Source organism: Leptopilina boulardi, unplaced genomic scaffold (genome assembly GCF_019393585.1).
Source record: "Leptopilina boulardi isolate dan_hultmark-lab unplaced genomic scaffold, ZJU_Lbou_2.1 LbouV2_51, whole genome shotgun sequence".
Taxonomy (NCBI): domain Eukaryota; kingdom Metazoa; phylum Arthropoda; class Insecta; order Hymenoptera; family Figitidae; genus Leptopilina; species Leptopilina boulardi.
This window is the reverse complement of record NW_026137996.1, coordinates 1375812-1394993: the sequence shown is the minus strand read 5'-3', so window position 1 is coordinate 1394993 and position 19182 is coordinate 1375812. Positions and strand designations below refer to the sequence as shown.

The 19182-nt window shown below is 25.4% G+C and overlaps 5 protein-coding genes across 6 annotated transcripts in view; 3 read left to right on the top strand and 2 right to left on the bottom strand.

The window, feature by feature from the left end:
• Nucleotides 1–1585, top strand: part of LOC127289879 (A disintegrin and metalloproteinase with thrombospondin motifs 9-like) — a 33530-nt gene extending 31945 nt beyond the window's left edge. The window contains exon 28 of the mRNA XM_051318116.1: nucleotides 141–1585. Within this exon, the coding sequence (XP_051174073.1) occupies nucleotides 141–230 (90 nt within the window). The 3' untranslated portion in view covers nucleotides 231–1585. The remainder of the gene's footprint in view (nucleotides 1–140) is intronic.
• Nucleotides 1586–2232: 647 nt separating this feature from the next.
• On the top strand, nucleotides 2233–5876 carry LOC127289877 (aspartate aminotransferase, cytoplasmic). Its single transcript, XM_051318114.1, has 7 exons — nucleotides 2233–2434; nucleotides 2900–3024; nucleotides 3624–3914; nucleotides 4106–4362; nucleotides 4427–4704; nucleotides 4778–4920; nucleotides 4983–5876. Exons 2-7 carry the CDS (start codon nucleotides 2913–2915, stop codon nucleotides 5132–5134), a joined length of 1233 nt encoding a protein of 410 aa, XP_051174071.1. The 5' UTR covers nucleotides 2233–2434; nucleotides 2900–2912; the 3' UTR covers nucleotides 5135–5876.
• Nucleotides 5877–6574: 698 nt separating this feature from the next.
• On the bottom strand, nucleotides 6575–7875 carry LOC127289878 (small integral membrane protein 8). The gene is made up of 3 exons (XM_051318115.1): nucleotides 7675–7875; nucleotides 7239–7356; nucleotides 6575–6852 (listed from the first exon to the last, which is right to left on the bottom strand). The coding sequence occupies exons 2-3, from the start codon at nucleotides 7338–7340 to the stop codon at nucleotides 6694–6696; spliced, it is 261 nt and encodes an 86-aa protein (XP_051174072.1). The 5' UTR covers nucleotides 7341–7356; nucleotides 7675–7875; the 3' UTR covers nucleotides 6575–6693.
• Nucleotides 7876–8085: 210 nt separating this feature from the next.
• LOC127289870 (protein zyg-11 homolog B-like) lies at nucleotides 8086–13814 on the top strand. The gene is made up of 9 exons (XM_051318101.1): nucleotides 8086–8302; nucleotides 9352–9627; nucleotides 9695–10088; nucleotides 10157–10548; nucleotides 10671–10816; nucleotides 10875–11263; nucleotides 11317–11686; nucleotides 11746–12085; nucleotides 12170–13814. Exons 2-9 carry the CDS (start codon nucleotides 9495–9497, stop codon nucleotides 12316–12318), a joined length of 2313 nt encoding a protein of 770 aa, XP_051174058.1. The 5' UTR covers nucleotides 8086–8302; nucleotides 9352–9494; the 3' UTR covers nucleotides 12319–13814.
• LOC127289871 (solute carrier family 26 member 6-like) lies at nucleotides 12481–19079 on the bottom strand. Of its 2 annotated transcripts, none has more exons than XM_051318102.1 (12): nucleotides 18869–19079; nucleotides 18442–18532; nucleotides 17534–17638; nucleotides 17174–17446; nucleotides 16767–16951; nucleotides 16317–16481; nucleotides 16142–16246; nucleotides 15933–16066; nucleotides 15677–15839; nucleotides 15352–15552; nucleotides 14960–15208; nucleotides 12481–14851 (listed from the first exon to the last, which is right to left on the bottom strand). In XM_051318102.1, the coding sequence occupies exons 2-12, from the start codon at nucleotides 18473–18475 to the stop codon at nucleotides 14408–14410; spliced, it is 2058 nt and encodes a 685-aa protein (XP_051174059.1). In that variant the 5' UTR covers nucleotides 18476–18532; nucleotides 18869–19079; the 3' UTR covers nucleotides 12481–14407. The 2 variants fall into 2 exon arrangements, with proteins under 2 accessions (XP_051174059.1, XP_051174060.1); XM_051318103.1 differs by having other exon boundaries at nucleotides 18940–19077.
• Between the last annotated feature and the right edge of the window lie 103 nt (nucleotides 19080–19182).

Genomic DNA, 19182 nt, shown 5'->3' with positions numbered 1-19182 from the left:
TTCCTTCAATTTTTATTTATCTGCAAAAGAAATTTTTAAATTATTCACTGTACAATAGTAAAAAAAAAAAACAAATTCAAATACTTAATTAAATTCAAAAAAAATTCAATTGCAACTTAATTTATTGACTATTTTTCTAGAATGATCAATTAATTGTTGGTAAATGTGGAGGCTATTGTGGATTTTGTGCGCCTATGTCTGGTTTAAAACTAGATATTCTGCCGCCATAGAAGTTAAAAAAATTTCTAGGAATTTATAATCATTTTATCAGGATTAAAGAAATCCAACAAGAAATTTATACTGAGAAGTCAAAAAAAGAAAAAAATATGAAAGAAGCTCGAGAAGCAGACTGCACGTCTTTATGGCGAAATGTACATATTCGTGCCATATAAGTCTTCACCAAAAAAAAAAAAAAAAAAAGAAAAAAAAATGAAAAGTATGAAAAAATGAACTGCGTGCGTGTTCGTGTCGAATGAATAATGAAAAAAATACCAGTTTCAGAAAATAAGAAAGAGAAAAAAAGCTCCAACTTCCATTTCTTCTTGTAAAAAGAAGTTACTTGAATTTTATTTACATTAATCGCTCTAGAAATTGTAAAAAGGAATCATTAAGTACTGTAAAATATTTCAAATATTAAAAAAAAAATTCCAAATGCGCCCATGACGTCGCACAAGCAATCATCATTCTTCAGAATTGCGCTTTTTTCATTTTTTATTTAAAAGATTTCTGAATTTTTCAAAAATTAGTTACAATTAAAATTTTTATATTTATAACATTGATCACATATTTAATTTTTATTTTCAAATCGAATTTAAAATTTTTTTATCAGTTTTTGATTTTTGTAAATTTTCACCCACTAAAGTAAGTAACTGAAATGACAATAATAATAAGTAAAAAAAAGATAAGCGCATTTAATTTATATTTAAGAATGATTTTTGTTCTCGTATTGTTTCGTTCTTAACTATTATTTTTACTATTTAACATTTTAATAGTAGTTTAAGAACAACTATACGCATATACATATTTGCTGAGACCGATTTTTTTTTTATCGTCTCTTTATTGCCATGAGTACTTGTAATACAAATTTCCAAGTAGAAATTCATTACAAGAATGCATTTGTACTAGTCATTTATTTACGAAAAAATTAAAATATCTATTTTTTTTTCAATTAGAAAAATTGTCAGTGTCATATAATGCGATACTTTAAAATTTGTTTGTATTTAGAAAAATAAGAACAATTAGTAAACTTAAAAACAAAAATAAATCAATTAAACAAAAATTAATTACTTTTAAATTAATTAATTTAAACAAAAAAAAACAATTAGTTAATTGAATGTTGTAAAAAAAAGACTCTCTTAGCGAGTAAATTGATAAATTATTATTTAGAACCTACAACAAAATAATACACTGCCATATTTGTTTATCGTGGCCTTTTGGCCCTATTAGTATTTATTGTACAATCGTCCATTTGCGCTTTTAACAAAAATTATACATGTATGCAATCTTGTATAAAAAAAAAATCGTTAGTTTAATTTTAGATTAGAATTGATTTATGTAATTTTTTTCATTACAAGAAAAATCATGATTAATGTTTCTCCTTTTTTCCCCCACAAAAAAAATGTCCGTAATAATGATAAATAAGTACAAAATATTCTTTACTAAATGTTATAAATTATAACAATAAAAAAAAGTATTTAACGTAATTCGAAATAATTAAAATTTCAATGTTTATTTTGTATTGCAATAAAAAAAAAATTGTATCGATTTTTAGTAACAATTTTGTTAGACTATCTGACTTTTTCTACTTGTAAGTGAATCTTTTTTTTTTTTAAATAAAAGTAAGAATCATTTTTTTTTTTTTATAAATGAGTGTACATTATTTTTTCCACTATATTCCTAAAATTGAATTTAAAATTTCAATTATTTTCCCAGGTCAAATGTAAAATTCCCATATTTAAAAAATAATTATAATTATATAAAAATAAAAAAATTAATTTAAATTTAGCAAGGGGAAATATGAATTATATTTTTTAGACTAATATTTATTTTATAATTGGTAATTAAAAAAAATAAAATAAATGGAGCGTTAAATAATAATAAATTTAAGAAAAAAAATTAAATAGATTATAATTTTAAAGATTATAAAAAAAAAAAACTGAAACTGAATATCAAAACGCATGCGTGTAATGTATTTGTAGTAGAGACCAACATCAATACACAGAAAATCATATATCTATCTAAACTAGAAATTCCGTTTATCCAGCTGATCCAGAAGCTTTCCCTTCCCTGAAACACATTAGTATTATCAAGTGCTTTCAACAATACTGTAATATATTTCTGACTCTATAGGACATTGTATTTTTTTTATCAATTATAACATAAATCAACAACAAACTGTTGCTCTTTGTGACTGTCTTCGAAAGACTATATTTCAGTAAGTAATGATAAATATTATTTTACACATTTTTCATTTTAAATTATATAAAATAATAAAGAAGTGAGGTTATAAAATTGTACAAGAGCTCAAGGTGACTTTCATTTAAAAATTATTCAATGACTTAACAAATAAAATAAAACAGGGAGTGTCACAGGAAAACAAAATCGATTCACAATAATTAAAAATCAATAATTTATCATTTTTAATAATAAAAAAAAGTAAGCTCCAAAATCATAAACTGTAATTTTATTTCCCTTGAAAGTTTGTAAAAAATTTTGTTCTTAATTTTTTTTATAAATAAACTTATTTTTTATTAGTATTGTGATATTTTACCCTCTTAAAGAAAAAAAAAAAAAAAAAAAAAATTAAAAAAAAACTACTTTGTGGAGATAAAAATCACGTGCTGTTGCAAACAATGAAATCAATCAAATAATGACAACTACTGATTATTTTCATTTACAGAAAAACAGTGATCATGACTACCAGATTCTCTGACATTAAACTTGGACCTCCCATTGAAGTTTTTGCCCTTTCAAAGGCCTATGTGGATGATACGTTCGAAAATAAAGTGAACCTCGCTGTGGGAGGTAATTTATTTTAATTTATTTTCAAAAATTTCATTTTTCTATTATACGAAATTGAAAAAAAAAATTTTTATTCATTTGTTGAAACTCTAATAACCCATATAAATAGATGGAAGTGTATAAGTTATATAACTCTTTGGAGACTGACGTCAATAAACGTGATCACACAAATATGGCTTTGAATAACTACGAAAAATACTTTACATAAAAAAAAATATATAGAAAAGATATTGCCCTATTTAAAAATATGTAAATAATTTTTAAATACATTTTTTTTCTACCTCAATTATTCAAAAATTCTAAAATTCTAAAATACAATTCTAAATTTACTGCTCAAATAAATTTTAGGAAATTTTCATTTCATAAATAGATATCAATTATTTTAACGATCATAAGATAAATTTATATTTATACTTCCGTCAATTGGCAAAAATTCAAAATAATTTCGGCAAATATAAATTTATAAAAATTAAATGATAAATTAATAAAATAAATAAAAGATTTATAAAATTATAAATAAGGTAAATAGGTATAAATTTATTTTTTTTTTTTTAATAAAATATATTAAATTTTGAAATGAAAAAAAAAAATTCTATTTTCAGCTTACCGAACAAATGAGGGGAAACCATGGGTTTTGCCAGTGGTTCATAAAGTTGAACAAAATTTAGCCAATGATAATTTACAAAATCATGAATATTTGCCAGTTCTTGGTTTGGATTCATTTTCAAAATCGGCAACAAGTATGTTATTAGGCGCCAATTCATCAGCAATATTGGAGGGTCGTGCTTTTGGAATACAAACATTATCTGGAACTGGAGCATTGAGAGTGGCCGCTGAATTTTTATCTCGTATTCTTCATTACGACACATTCTACTATAGCACACCAACCTGGGGTTTGTAAAATAAAAAAAAAATAACGTGTAAATTAAAAAATATAAATAGACAAAAAAATAATAGTAGAACAAACATAAATTTTCTTATATGATAAAAAAAAATTTATCAGCGATTTTCAACTTATTTAGATATAAAAAAAAGGTTTTTTTTTTTTAATTTCCATTTCTGATTTGTATTTAATTTTTTGTAGAAAATCATAAATTGGTGTTTATGAATGGAGGATTTAAGAAAGGATGTGAATACCGATATTGGGATGCGGAAAAAAGAGGAATCGATTTGGAGGGTATGTTAATGGATTTAAAAAATGCTCCCGAAAATGCGGTTATAATTTTACACGCCTGTGCACACAATCCAACTGGATGTGATCCTACTTTAGAGCAATGGGCAAAAATTGCCGATGTGATTGTTGAAAAACGATTGTTTCCCCTTTTCGACAGTGCTTATCAGGTTTGTAATTTTTTTTTTTTTTTTTTTTTTGTATTCAGATTTGATTCAATAATCGATATTTTAGGGATTCGCTAGCGGAGATTTGGAACGAGATGCTGCGGCAGTGCGCATGTTTGCTGATAGGGGTATTGAATTTATTTGTACTCAAAGTTTTGCAAAAAATTTTGGTCTCTATAATGAACGTGTAGGAAATATGGCTTTGGTTTTAAATGACACTAAAGAAATAGTTGAAGTAAAATCGCAAATAACATTAATTATTCGTGGAATGTATAGTAATCCTCCAAATCATGGGGCACGAATTGTTTCAACTGTTTTAAATAATATCGAACTTTACGAGCAATGGTAATTTTTAATTTTCGATAATTTTTTTTAAATCCCTAGAAATTGATATATTAATTCTGCGAATTAATTACAGGAAAGATCATATTCGTACAATGTCGGATAGAATTAAAAAAATGCGATCAGGACTACATGAGAGATTAGTGAAATTAGAAACGCCAGGCACTTGGGAACATATTGTCAGTCAAATTGGAATGTTTTCATACACTGGACTCAATGGTAAATTGTAATTTAAAAATAATTTAACATTTAAAATTATATAAATGTATTTTTTTTTTCAGAAAAACAAGTAGAGCACCTGGTAAAACACTATCATATCTATTTACTTCGCAGTGGTCGCATTAATATGTGTGGAATAAATGAAAATAATATCGACTATGTTGCAAAAGCTATTAACGAGACAGTTAATCGATTCCCAAAAATCGAAAATTGAATGCATTTAAAAAATGTGTTTTGAAAAGTACAAAAATGAAAAATACAAATCCTATGGACATTTAATATTTCTAAAAAAAAAAACAATTACTAATGTCCAAAAAAATTAACGTTAAGGACAAATTTTTATTTGTATTTAGATTCCTTTGGACCAAATGAGAAAATAGCAACAAATTAGAATTAATAGTGTATATAATAGAAAATTGCGCAGCATTGCAACTATTTTAATATATAATTCGTTAGCTAAATGTTAGCGTTGACTATATGTAAAATTTGATTTTTACAAAATTTAAAAAAAAAATCCATTTTAATATTCTCACTCTTGAGAAGCTATTTTATCTTAAAAACAGAAGTTTTCATGATAAAAGGTCCTATGAGAGCAAATAAAAAAAAAAGAAAAATGACGTATCATATTATACAATCAGTATGTGCCAAGCTGATTCGTTGACAATATCAATTTAAATATAAAATTCATTAAAAAAAAATTATTTAATCAATTTATATTCTATCATTTAAATATTAAAAAAAACAAGGTGAAAAATTGAATTGAATTTCAAATCGGAATTTACATTCTGTGGCCTTAAATGACACAATGAAAGAATAAAATTTTTAGCCGATTACTGCCAAATGCAATATTAATTAAATAATGAAAATTTCGTCTGATTTTTTTTTACACTATGGAAAATATATTTTTCACCGATTCTTTTATTTTTTAAATAAACTTATTTTTAATATTTACGATTTGATCAAATGAAATAGTAAATTTTTTTATTTTTGATAAAAATCACATTATCAAACGAAATATTAAAACTTATCAAAAATAATTATATCAACGAAAATTAAAAGGATTTGAATATTATATAATACATTCAGAAGATGCTTTTTAGCTAGTAATATTTTTTTTAATTCTAATCTTAATCATTATACTTCGAAATATATTACAAGTGTGAAATTTATATTTGATAAACAGAAAAATATCAAATATATTATTAAAATTATTCCTTTTTTTCATTAGCGCATTTACTAATCAATAGTAGTTTGCTTTATAAAATTGTAGTTCAATTTGAAAGCTACATTTGTACCTTTCGAAAAATTAGAATTTTTTTTTTTCAATAAATGGACATTCCAAAGATTTTTAAAGATAAAAAATATCTGTGAATCTATAATAGTTTTAAATTGTATTGTCAAATATGTTTAATGCTCAAAATTTAATTAGCTGAGAGCATCAAATTTTATTATTAAAAAAAAAAAAAAATATATGTTACTGCATTTGTGTAATAGATTAGATGTACTTTATAGGCATCAATTTGCAATAAAGTTCAACTATGTTAAAATTTTGTTTTTACTTAGAAAAAAATTTGTTCTTGGAATAAAAAACTAAAATTATAAATGAAAATTTAGTCACAATGACTGATTGCGTATAGAAAAAAAAAATAATAAATAAATTTTATATCTACGTAATGATTATTTAAAGACTAAAAATTATATTTACATTTCGTAGAATATTTAAATATTTACATTGTGTATTTGGCGTGGCAAAAAAAACGCTTGCTAAATACGTCATTCTGTCCATTTTGAAACTTTCTTCTTAAACCTTTCACTACCATCAGAATCCACGGCAGTATAAAATCCCATTGCTTTGTATTTTGAGCGCATGTAAATTATATAACCAGCGCATCCTGTTATTGCAACAGCGCCAAGGGCCATTATCACTATATTCTATAAAAAAATAATAAATCAATCGTTACTTTATTTTTTCCCCCCCTAGAGAAATTTTAAATTTCACTACTTAATTCATTTTTTTTTTTAATCTGGTTTATATTGTTAAAAATAAGAAATAATTATTGGAACGCACGTTCATTTTCTTTTTTTTTCTCAGTTTTATCCTAAGACATATTATTAACAATTTAATGAATTCTATTATTCAGAGTTTCTATGTTCTTTGTTAATATTCGAATAGATTTACCTCAATTTGAAAACAAATTTTTTTCGAATAATTTTTCTCGATTTAAAAATAATAATCAAATTAATTTTTTTTTTCCTAATTTATAAAAAATTACATTTTTCCAGAAAAATGGATATTAAAATAAATGAAAAATAATTACCGGTTTAGCGTAGAGTTCGAAGTTTATAGCGCGAAATATAGGAGTACTTTTTAGAGAACGAATTCCTTCACCGGGTGCAGGATCTTTTGCCGGTTGACTCATTTTGATTCTCTTTTTACTGAAATTAAAGAAATGTACACATAAAACTATCTATAATTTTATAATTGACCTTTTTCTTGTAAGTTAAAATATCAGTTTTCAGTATGCGAAAATTTGACTTGTTAAAACATGATGAAACCTGAGTTCTGCGACACAAAAGTGAGGTTAGAATTTGAGTTTCATTGATTTACTTGTTAAAAACCGAATGATATTGCTCGATAGTATAATATCATTTGAATTAAGAGTAATTTTCACTATTATAGCATTTAAGTGCATTAAAAACATTTAAATAAGTGAGTTTGAAGATAAAATGTAACAAAAAAAAAATGTATCTTACCGGAGGAATGTTGAAAATGATGCAAGTACTCCCGTAAACTGAAACTTCTACAACTAAATACTTTTACCTTCTTCTTAAGCAAGTTTAAAACAAACACTTTTAACTTTTACAACATTTTCTTTAATATTTTAAATAATATATATAGACATTTAAACAACTGTTTGGTTTGCTGTCTTCTTACATAATGGCGTCTTCACTGGAAGGAAGGAAGTCACTTAATGAATTTTGTCCACATTCCACCAATCAGAAAACACGTCTGTTACAATGCACCAATCACATTTAAATATACGGTCAATTTTAATAAAACGCGGTAAATTTAAATGTTTTTCATCAGTGTGAGAGAGAGAGACCTCTAACAGTGGATATTCAAAATAAATTCCAAATTTGATTCCACTCTTTTTATGTGAATTGATTCATGACGTGACATGGTGGATTGTATGATCTAAAAAAGATGTTAATTTATCAGAGAAAGCGTTTTAATAAAATTAGATAATGATTCGTTTATAATTTTGGTGCTCTAAAAATCTGCTCATTATTAATTAATTAGAACGTGAAGAATATATTGTTTAAATCAATGTGAATAGTTGAAAATGTGATTATTTTCATTCTTTTGACAGCTGGTTAACAAGTAAGATGGCGATCATGTCTAATATTAAATTTACTTGTTTATTTTAATAATATCATTAAATTCGATGTATTTTTTTTTTTTTTAATTTAATTAAGACATTTATTAAATTTATTTTCTTTTCTCTTTATTGTCAATTAATTGAATAAAGTGATTATTGTTTTTTTGTTTGCAGTAAATTATCCCCTGTGTTTTTTTTTTTTTTTTTGCAATGAGAACACAGAAAGAATTCAATTTACAGATTGTTTTGTACAATAGAAATTCATTACGTAACTGTCACTTAAAATTCTTGCTTTTTTATCAGTTTAATGTTAATTGACCCGAGTCGTGAAATTCTCTTTTACTTTTCAATTCATTTAAATTGGAAAAATTCTGCGAAATTTTTCGAGAAAGAATTCAATGATTCTTTTATTAATAGAACTCTCTGGATATAATTTATAAAATAATAAAAAGGATATTAAAAAACATTTTTTTTTTTTTTTTCATAGAGTAAAAAGTAAAAAATGGAAAATTATTTAGAATTTAAGATGTATTTGAAGTTTTACTTGAAAATCAGGTCGTGACCTTCAAAGAAAATTGATTTAGATATTTTAATTTTTACGTCTTATATATGTCTTTGTTACTTCCTGTTTTAATAATAGTATGAATTTAAAACTTCTTTTTCAATAAATTTTGAATTTTTTTTTGCTGGCCTTGAATCATTATTTAGGTCGATGGTTCCGGAACTTGCGAGATGTACAAAAAAAAAAAAAATACGGAATGTTTTTAAGTAAATTTTAAGATAAGATTTTTTGCAAATAAAATTCCCTTAATAATTAGGACGTGACTTTATATTTAATTTTTTTTTTATATAATAATTGTTTTAAATGCTTTTTATTTAATTTTAAATACAATTCACACTACGTAATTTGAAAGATAAAGAACAATACAATTATATCGCCTTCGAATTCATTACCTATGCTAATTTTATTCTAATTTGAAATTATAAATATTTAGAATTTGAATTACATTAATGATATTGAATGAAGTTTAATATTAAATTTTCTTTCTAGAAAATGCGGTAAAAAAAGAAAAAAATTTGAATTCTAAAAGGATTCGAGTATCCAAGAGAAGTGAGCAAAAAAGAAAATGATGATGCATTCCTAAACGAGAAACATCTACGACTAAAAAAAAAAAAAAAAACAACAAAACAAATATGTTCGAATCACCAAGGAGCTTGCAGGAAGTCTGCATGGACTTTATCTGCGACAATATCCTTGCGTTGTGTGATGTTCATCCTGGTGAAACTGGTGGTCGACCCAACAGTTGTTCATCTAACTCTTCCAATGGTATTAGAATTTTTTGAAATAAAACAAAATTTATTTTTAAATTAAAATTGATTTTTTTTTTTTGTAGAACCTTCTGCAGGATTTTTACCGGCAAATACTTCAAACAACAATGTAACCTCAGGTCTATCGACGAGACTCAGTTTCAGAGATCCCGATACATTCTTACCAGAAGAAATTTCCGAACAATTATTATATAGTCTTTGTGAGCGTAAAGTTTTATCAGATTTAACAATAACTTTATTTGATGCAAAAACAACGAGGCTTAGGCACGTTAAATTGAAAAATGCCTCAAATCTTTCTGTGAAAGGTTTAAAAATTTTACGTGAACATAAAGTTATAGATTTAGAAGTTAAAGGTTTAAAAATTGCTATCAATGATCTTATAGCTTGTTTAGGTACATGGAGTTTACAAAATCTTAGATCATTAAGTGTCGCCAAGGGGAGTTTTATGGATTGTTCAAGGTATGGGAGAAAAATTTTTTTTTTTTTAAATTCTAATTTATTTAATTATTTTTTTATTTATTCAACAGATATTGTGTTCTTGTGGCATTGAGTAATTTAAGAGCACTACAAACATTAAATGTATCAGGAACAGAATTTAATAGACATGGATTGGATATTGTTGTTGAGGATTTACCACTATTAGAGAGTTTGGATATTTCTTGTACTCAAGTAGATGATATAACGCCATTAAGAAAATGTAAAGATCGTTTAAAAACATTAATAATGTACAATGTAAAAATAAGTACGTGTGGACATGTAGTTTCAGTTTTACTTATTTTAAATGAATTGAGAAATTTAGATATATCGGATGATCGTGATTCTTATGTTTTTGAAATGTTTGCACCAGTGAGATCAAAAATTACCGATTTTCTCAAAGCTGTCCATTGTATGCCTCATCTTGTTAGTTTAGATATATCAGGTACGCTTAATTATTTTTCTAAATATTTTATTTAATTTCAAATTATAGTGAAAAAAAAAAAAAAAAAACTTTAATGTGAGAATTTAAAATTCTTTTTAAAAAGAATTTTAATTCTTTTTAAGGAAAAGACGAAATTGAACCAAAGGACCTGAAAAAATTTATTCGTGCTCATCCAAAATTAAAATTCCTGGGACTTGTGCATTCAGACGCATGCTATGAAGAGAGTTTAATAAATCCTTTTAATAAAAATTATAATTCTGATTTAGTGGTGAGTTGAAATTAACTAATTAAAAAAATTCATTTAGTTTATTTATTTATTTTATTAGGTAAGTGGAACAGCGACGGAATCACAAATTCTCGAATCACTTAGAAGGTATTCGTGTAGGCCAATTTATGTTCAAAAATGTCTTTACAATTTATTTCGTTTAACATCAAGTTCCGATGAAGTGAGAGTTGATATGATTAAATTAGTTATTCCTGGTATGAAAGCACATCCACAGGAATTTCGAATACAAATAGCCGGCACTGCTTGTCTTTATAATCTTACAAAAGGTGAATTGGCAAATAAAATTCATCCCTCAGTGCTGAAACAAGTCGTCGACGTAACATTAACGGCAATGGAATCTTATCCGAATCATTATCAAATGCAAAAGAATACAATTCTCACACTTTGTAGTGATAGAATTTTACAGGACGTTGGTTTCGACAAATACAGGTATTTATTCTCTATTTAAAAAAAAAAAAAGATATTAAATTTTGTATTTACAGATGTGCAAGATTAGTAATGAATAATTTATCGGCGTTCAATGATTCATCGATGAATCGAATGTCGGTGGCGATTTGTTCAATATTGGCGGCGAAAATTTCGACAGTTGAAACATCAATGTTGGGAGCACAACCTCAATATATGTCGAAATTATTAACAATGGTTAGATCAAAAGTTGAAACAACATGTGTGGATATAACAATGAAATTTACATTGTCCGCACTTTGGAATTTAACCGATGAAAGTGCCACAACATGCAAAGTGTTCTTACAAGAAGGAGGAATGAAACTCTTTCTCGAAGTGCTCGATACATTTCAAGGCGAGTCAAGTGTCGAAACAAAAGTCTTGGGCCTGCTTAATAATATTGCCGAGGTAAAAAAAAAAAATCAAATTTTTCTAAATTTTTTTTATTAAATAAAATTAATTTACAGGTTGTACCCTTGAGATATCAATTGATGCAGCCAAGATTTATATCAATGCTTTCATCTCTCTTGGATTCGGAGCATATTGATGTGTCTTATTTTGCGGCAGGTATTGCTGCACATCTTCTTAGTGATAGTCCGGAATCATGGTCGAATTCGTTGCTTCGACCAAAGAGAATTCGTTTATCAGAACAATTGGCACGCGCTGTCACCAATTGGAAAACACCACAAAGTGAAATGGTTGCTTATAGAAGTTTTCATCCTTTTTTTCCACTACTTGAATGTGAAGAAGTTTATGCAGTACAATTGTGGGCCGTTTGGGCTATTCATCATGTCTGCACCAAGAATCGTGAGTTTCATTTTTTTTTTTTTAAACATAAATAGCAAAAATTGTCTATTTTATTTATATCTTTTATCGCCATTTTCTTTGCAGCGAAGCGATATTGCGAGATGTTGATCCGCGATGGAGGTGTAAAGATTTTGGAAACTTTGGAGAAGGAAAGACCTAATTTGGAAACACAGCCGGACGTTCGTACATTGTGTCAATCAATTTTGGTAACACTTGCACAACATTCGTGCTAACAAAAAAAAATAATTCCGAATGAACGGAAAGTACACTATTGGTACGCTAGTCAATTTTATTCATGTGAGAATTTCTCCCTGCATCTAGAATTTTATTTTTGAGTTAAAATAGCGACGAAAAAAAAAAAATTATGCTCGATAAAATTTTAGCTTTTGCGTGAATTTTCTTTTTTTTGAAAAAAAAACACATTCTAGGTGTGGGTTGAATTCCATGTGTTCTTAATATTTTGTTCCGTGTCAAACATGTCGCCAGATATATAAATTATTCAGTATAAAAAAAAAAAATCTAAAAACTATTTAGTAAAATATCCTCGAAAAAGCAAATTTTTTTTTTGCTTTTATGAGTTTTCACACATATACACACAAAATGATATTATAATTAACGATTCGGCCAGCGATCGTTTATCTAGGTTTTAGTTATTAAAAAATAATTCCCAGAATCTCAATTAATTTTGATTGTATAATGAGATTTTATGTAAATTCAATGTTTTTAGGGTATTTTACTAGCGACATTGACTGTCAAAAAAAGAGAGAATACTAGAAAACTAGAGATTCAAAACAATGTCCCGGTATTTTTTTTTTAATTTTATTAATTAATGTTTTAAAAACATTGCAAGTTTTAGAAATTACAAAGTTTAAATGGAAGTTTTTAATTCTTTTTTATGTTTTAATCAATTTTCGTTTTATTAGAGATTAATCTCATATAAACGTTTACGAATTTTTTAATTTTCTTTTAAGAATTAAAAAGGATAATTAAATTTTCTTTATAGAAAGAATAAACAATTGGTACAAAAATATTTTTAATTTTGAAAATTATATAAAAATAATTATTTAATTTTCATTTTAAATAAAAAAATATTTTATAATGATTTTGAAAATCTATGATTTCTAAAACGAATTTTTTCGACAAAATTTGTTACTGGTGAAAGTTACCTTATAAAGCATAATTTTTTAATTTATTCAATCCTATAGAAGTGATTTAACAGAGACCGGTTAATATTTTATGAATAACCACTAATGAGATCAGAAACTGCTAAATATGAATTAAAAATGAAAAGATTCATTTCGAATTAAACTTAACTTCCTGTAAAAGTTCAAAATGTTCAATTAATATTATTACTATTATTAATAACTAGTTATTAATAATAATATTATTACTATTACTATTATTACTATTATTATTATTATTATTATTATTATTATTATTATTATTATTATTAACGTAGATTTTGAAAAAAGTTCTCGTAATTTTTGATGTTGTTTTAGAATTAGAGCATATAATTAGCCAAGATTTTACAATATTGATTTTCTTTTTTCTTTCCGAAAGCTGGTGTCAATTGAGTTTATTCATTTCCTAAAAACTGGTGTTAATGTTTTAATTTTTATTTTAAAGCGTTTCAATTTCCCATCAACGTGGATCAATATTGTCTAACGCTTCAGAGTTAATGAAAGTTTATATAAAAAATAGAAAAAACAAAAAAAGAAAATGAAAACAATCATTAAAAGGGAGGATATCTTTGTGAAGTTAATGCATATTGAACTTGACGACATTTTTCATATTATTATTGTTTGAAAATGTAGTCAAAAGTAAAATGCAAAAAACTGTGATCTATTGGAAAGAATAATACACGAAAAAATGTTATGTTTTATGAAACTTCCGCACTCTTCTATTTTTTTTTTTTTTTTGCTTTTGCAAAAAATTCATATTTCTTAAGTAATAAGGATTTATTTTGAGTGAAATGATTAACTTTTTTTTTAATCTTAACATTAATATATAATTATTATTTTCTTCTCCTGAGTTTTACAGTAATTTTTTTTTTTTTTTTTTTATAATATTGAGATTCTTTTTTGTTGATGCTTCATAAAAAATATAAGTCTATATTCTTTATACAAATCTTTGTACACGGAAGTTTATATACGTTTAAAAAAAAAAAAAAAAATGAAACATGCGTTGTCGCTCTGTACGCGAAACACTTTGATCACTGTATCAAATTGAGTCCTAAAAAAAAAAAATTATCTAAAATCGTTACTGCGACTGTCAGCATTTCTTGATAAAAAAAAAAATGCACTGTCTTGGACACCATTATCTTTATGGAAGTGGCCTTTGTGAATGTTCTTGTTGGGAATAAAATACTGCATCGTGAATCGTTGCGAAAATTCTAAAACTAGGCTTCCCTTTTTCGTAAATATCACATTTTTGTATATTGTCAAATACCGATACCGTACAGGCAGCAAGATAAACTGGAATTTCAATTTGACAATATTCATCAACAATATCTCGCAATGTTTTAACGCCAGTCGGATCAATGTAAGTTAATGCGCTCATATCAATTATTATAAATTGCACATCCAAACTATCACAGTCATCGTCAGTTAAGTATAAGCCTCGTTTTGATAATTTTATTCTACGTTTTAAAATTTTTCTTGGAACAATACCAATGGCTTGTTGAATTTCACTACGAAATTGTCTTTCGGTGACAAAATTCAAATTTCCCGCATAGTGAATTATTTTTATTCCACTGATTTCCTTTGTCTGCAATAGTATTTTTTTTTTAATCTTTATTTTTTATAGATAAAAATATTTTTAGAAAATTTGATTTGAAAAAAAATGTTTTTTTTTCAATTAAGAAAAGAGACTTACTCCTTGATAGCGATTTTGGTCCAGGTACAAGTCAGTATTTGGTACATTTCCTAAAACGCAAGTGTATGATTTGACACTTTGCAATAAAACACTTGCTAGTGACATTAAAAGTCCCACTAATAATCCAATATCTAAATCAATTAAAACTACAGAGAGCACAGTTACAATCCAAATAATTCCATCAATTTTGTTCAATTTCCAAAATTTCGTCAATGCTTTTGCCTGAAGTAACATTCCTTTCAAGGCGACCTAAATATTAATTAATTTTTTGAAAAAAATAAAATTAACTTTTTTTTTTTAAATAGAACTTAAAAATTAAAATTCATTATTGTTTTTTTTGTGTGAAATTATTAAAAAAAATATTTCAAATAGAAAGAGAAAAATTGACTTACCACAATAATAGAGGCCAACACGCATCTTGGTAAAGGCTCGAAAAATGGACCAATCCATAAAAGAATGCAAAGTAACAAAAAACAGGAAACAACACTAGCTAATTGAGTTTTTCCTCCAACTGTTTGTTGAATTAATGATCTACTAAGTGACGCCGAAACTGGCATACAAGAGAAAAATGATCCAAAAATATTTCCTGCTCCCTAAATTTGAAATAAAAAATTTAAATTTCTCATTAATTTTTAATTCTAATAATGTGAATTAGATTTTAAAAATAAATTGATTTTTTGTTTTAAAAAAGTAGGAAAAGAAAAATTATCTTCTTACCATTGCAAATAATTCCTGATTTGAATCAACGTCGTATTGAAGTTTTTGAGCGAATATCAAGCTCATTGACATTGTGACTGTATAAGAAACCATTGTCACTGCAATACTATCCAAGGCAACAGTTGACAGTAATTCAAAACTTGGTATCTCAGGATTTGGAAGTCTGGTGAATCATCAAATTTACCTTAAAAATTTTATAGGAATATTACATCGCAGATGACAAACATTATTTTCTCACTGTAAAAACTTGACTCACCCAGTTGGAATATGTCCAACGGTTCGAATTTCATAGACTGATGAAAGATTGCAATAAGTTGATATTAACGTTCCACTAATTACCGCTATCAATTCAATTGGAATTGGAAAATTACATAATTTACTAACACGAGGCTAAAACAACAAATTTTCAAATAATTTCTAAAAAAATAATAAAATTTATTTAAATTCAAAAAAAAAAAAACTTACTTTCAACAATTCATTATTGAAAACCATAATAATAATTGAAACTGATGATATGGTGAGAGCAGCAAAATTCATAGTTGGCAAACGAATAAATAAATCTATAAGAGTCTGGAAAAAAAAGTGGAAAATTAATTTTAATTTTTCGATTATTGGTCTTTATTTATTTTTTTTTTCTTACGTGCACAGCCTGAAAATATCCCGTTCGTTTCGGCAATTTGACACCAAAGAGGTCAGCGAATTGAGAAATAAGAACTTGAATAGCTGCTCCAGTTGTGAAGCCATTGACGAAGGTCTCACTTAAAAGTGTGCTTATAACTCCCAATCGAAACACATACATCAACAGCTGAAAAAAATAATAATTAAAAAGAATTTCTATTAAAATATTTTCATTTGAAAAAAAATTAACATTAAATATTTCAATAATTAATACTATAGAAATTAATATTAACATTAAAGAAATTATTTTTATATATAAAAATATAATTGAGTTTCCGGATCAAAGAAAGGCAGATAACCCATTTGAATTACATTAGTTATGTGCCCTTCATTGATCCGGCAGCTTAATTATAAAAATTAATATTAAATTATTGATTTTTTTTTTGTAATTAAAAAAAAGTGATTAAATCACCTGTATTAATCCAACCATGAAGGTAACGGAAGTGGCCACTTGTATATTTGTATAGCCACCTTGAGAATTAAGTGATTGATTTTCATTTGACAAAGTCGTCAAATTTTTATTTGATAAAGTACTATCTGCATTTGATAAAGCTGTTACAACTTTACCCGTCATGAGGCACGCAACAGCAAAAGTTCCTATTTTTAAAGAGAAAAAAATTTATTAAATCGCCTTTAAAAAAAAAAAGAATTCTATTTCAAATAGAGGAAAATTTCAACAAAAAAAAAAATTATTTTTTTCCTCATAAAGTAATTATATTCTTTACGCGGAAACACGGAAAAATCATGATAATTATTAGAAAAACTAATTCGCAGAAAATAAACTTAATTTTTTTATTTTCGTAAAAAATAAAATCTCACCCATAGACACGTGTTTCGATGTTCCCAAAAAAAAATAAATAAGTACGGGAAAAAATGCCATATAAATTCCAACAACTGGAGGTACATTGCCCAACATGGCATAAGCCATGCCTTGAGGAATGTGCATAATTGCAACAGTAATACCGGAAATTATATCACTCATTATGTCTTCTTTCCAATTATAATTTTTCAGCCATCTAACCACTGGTATTGTATTTGCCGCATATGTTTTAAAATTATTTGGAGTCATTGTTTTTTTAAATTTAGAAGTAACTGTAAAAAAAAAAAACGAAAAAAAGTAAAATCAAAAAATACAATTATTAATTAATTATAGTTATAAAAATTTTGTTGCATTCTCACTGGTTGCTCTTGGTTTCTCATAATTGTAAATTTCATTTAAAACATTCTGCTCATACAATGGACGTTCCACATGGAGATGTAATTGTGTCTGCTTTTCCATTATACCTTTAATTTTATTAAACAATTTTGTTAATTAAATAAAAACAGATCTCAATTAAAATAATTTTCAAATAAAATAAATTAATTAAAATATTATACAATTTAATAAATAGTATCTAGTTAAAATTTTTTTTTACAAAAAGAACAAAAATCGTAATTTTAATATAAATACTGCATTCGACTAATAAGTAAATTACTCTTAATTTATTTGCCATTTACTTATTTCAATTTTTTTTTTTCTTGTAAATAGAATAACAAATAATGATTACAATTGCCTCGGTTATAAAGAATATTTATGATTTCTTAGACAAGCAATTTGTTTTAAAGTATATAATCACATGTTTTACAATCTTGCAAAAATTAATTTTTGTTTGCAGAATATTTTACAACTTTGAAATTTAAATAAATGAAAATAAATACTATTGTGTAATAAAGATAATAAGAAATCATATAATTAAGTAACAATGTTTTTTTAACTGTTATATAAATTTTCTTAAAATTAAATTGTAAAATAAATAAATTTTCCAAAAAATAAATAAATTCATAATCGTTTTGAATACATAGTTCTAAATTGTTAAACTGAATATAGTATATGCCTTCGAGATAATTCTCGAATATTGATAGAAGTCATTAAAATAATTAACATCAATTTGTGTGTTGTAATCGCAAAAAATTTAATCACATGAAAAAAAAAAAAAATTGTCAAATAACCTATAAATTTTGAACAAATTAAAATATTCTACAATTTCTATTGACAATTCAATTATTACTATTAGAATTATTAGTAGAAAATTTAATTAAATTCTCACTTGGTATTCGAAGTGCTTCTTGAGAATCATCCATCCTGATAATGTTAATAAATTGAATAGCTTACTCCACTTTTCCCACACCGCACACCAGCTGATGAATATTACACAAATACATAAATGTAATAAAGAAATAATACTATTTTTACATAGTTTTAACATTAATCAATAAATCACTAATTATAGACGCAGATATTCAAAAATATATCAACTTCTTATCTACCACTGTGTCAGTGTTTAAAAAAAAAAAAAAATTGGAGAAAATAAAAAATGTTTACATCAACTCAGCATAATAAATAAATTTAAAAAAATATAATATAATTAAATAAATTAATGACAAAAGTAAATTACAAAATGTTATACAAATATAAAATAGACAACTAATTTGTTAAATGAAGATGTATATATATAACAAAAACAGAAAACTAACCTTTTTAACATAAATAAAAATGTTTCAATATAAATTAAAAAAGAAATAAAAATTCATCAATCGTGTGAAACCTTTAAATGGCAACTGCTACAAAATTGAGGCATGATTTGTATTTATCTTCCTGTCATTCAAGGACGAATATTAATAAAAGAAACAAACTTCATTGACATGACACAATAGTGTAGACATTTCTTTTCACGTGCGTGCGCACCTTGTTATGAGTCAGGACTGGTCAGAGCAATAATAACCAATCAAAACTAAAAATTTAAATTTTTAATCAGAATATTGATTTTAAAAAAACTAATTTTTTTTTG

Excerpts from the sequence above, each read along its gene's own strand:
- LOC127289871 (XM_051318102.1), bottom strand. The coding sequence starts at position 18,475 with ATGGATGATTCTCAAGAAGCACTTCGAATACCAA. Across the intron at positions 17,639-18,441 it reads AGAAGCACTTCGAATACCAA|GTATAATGGAAAAGCAGACA; the intron begins GTGAGAATTTAA and ends ATAAAATTAAAG. Across the intron at positions 15,840-15,932 it reads GTTGGACATATTCCAACTGG|ACTTCCAAATCCTGAGATAC; the intron begins GTGAGTCAAGTT and ends ATGATTCACCAG.
- LOC127289878 (XM_051318115.1), bottom strand. The coding sequence starts at position 7,340 with ATGAGTCAACCGGCAAAAGATCCTGCACCCGGTGAAGGAATTCGTTCT. Across the intron at positions 6,853-7,238 it reads TCGAACTCTACGCTAAACCG|AATATAGTGATAATGGCCCT; the intron begins GTAATTATTTTT and ends ATTTTTTTATAG.
- LOC127289877 (XM_051318114.1), top strand. The coding sequence starts at position 2,913 with ATGACTACCAGATTCTCTGACATTAAACTTGGACCTCCCATTGAAGTT. Across the intron at positions 4,363-4,426 it reads TTTTCGACAGTGCTTATCAG|GGATTCGCTAGCGGAGATTT; the intron begins GTTTGTAATTTT and ends TCGATATTTTAG. Across the intron at positions 4,705-4,777 it reads ATCGAACTTTACGAGCAATG|GAAAGATCATATTCGTACAA; the intron begins GTAATTTTTAAT and ends AATTAATTACAG.
- LOC127289870 (XM_051318101.1), top strand. The coding sequence starts at position 9,495 with ATGTTCGAATCACCAAGGAGCTTGCAGGAAGTCTGCATGGACTTTATC. Across the intron at positions 10,089-10,156 it reads AGTTTTATGGATTGTTCAAG|ATATTGTGTTCTTGTGGCAT; the intron begins GTATGGGAGAAA and ends TTTATTCAACAG. Across the intron at positions 10,817-10,874 it reads ATTATAATTCTGATTTAGTG|GTAAGTGGAACAGCGACGGA; the intron begins GTGAGTTGAAAT and ends TTATTTTATTAG.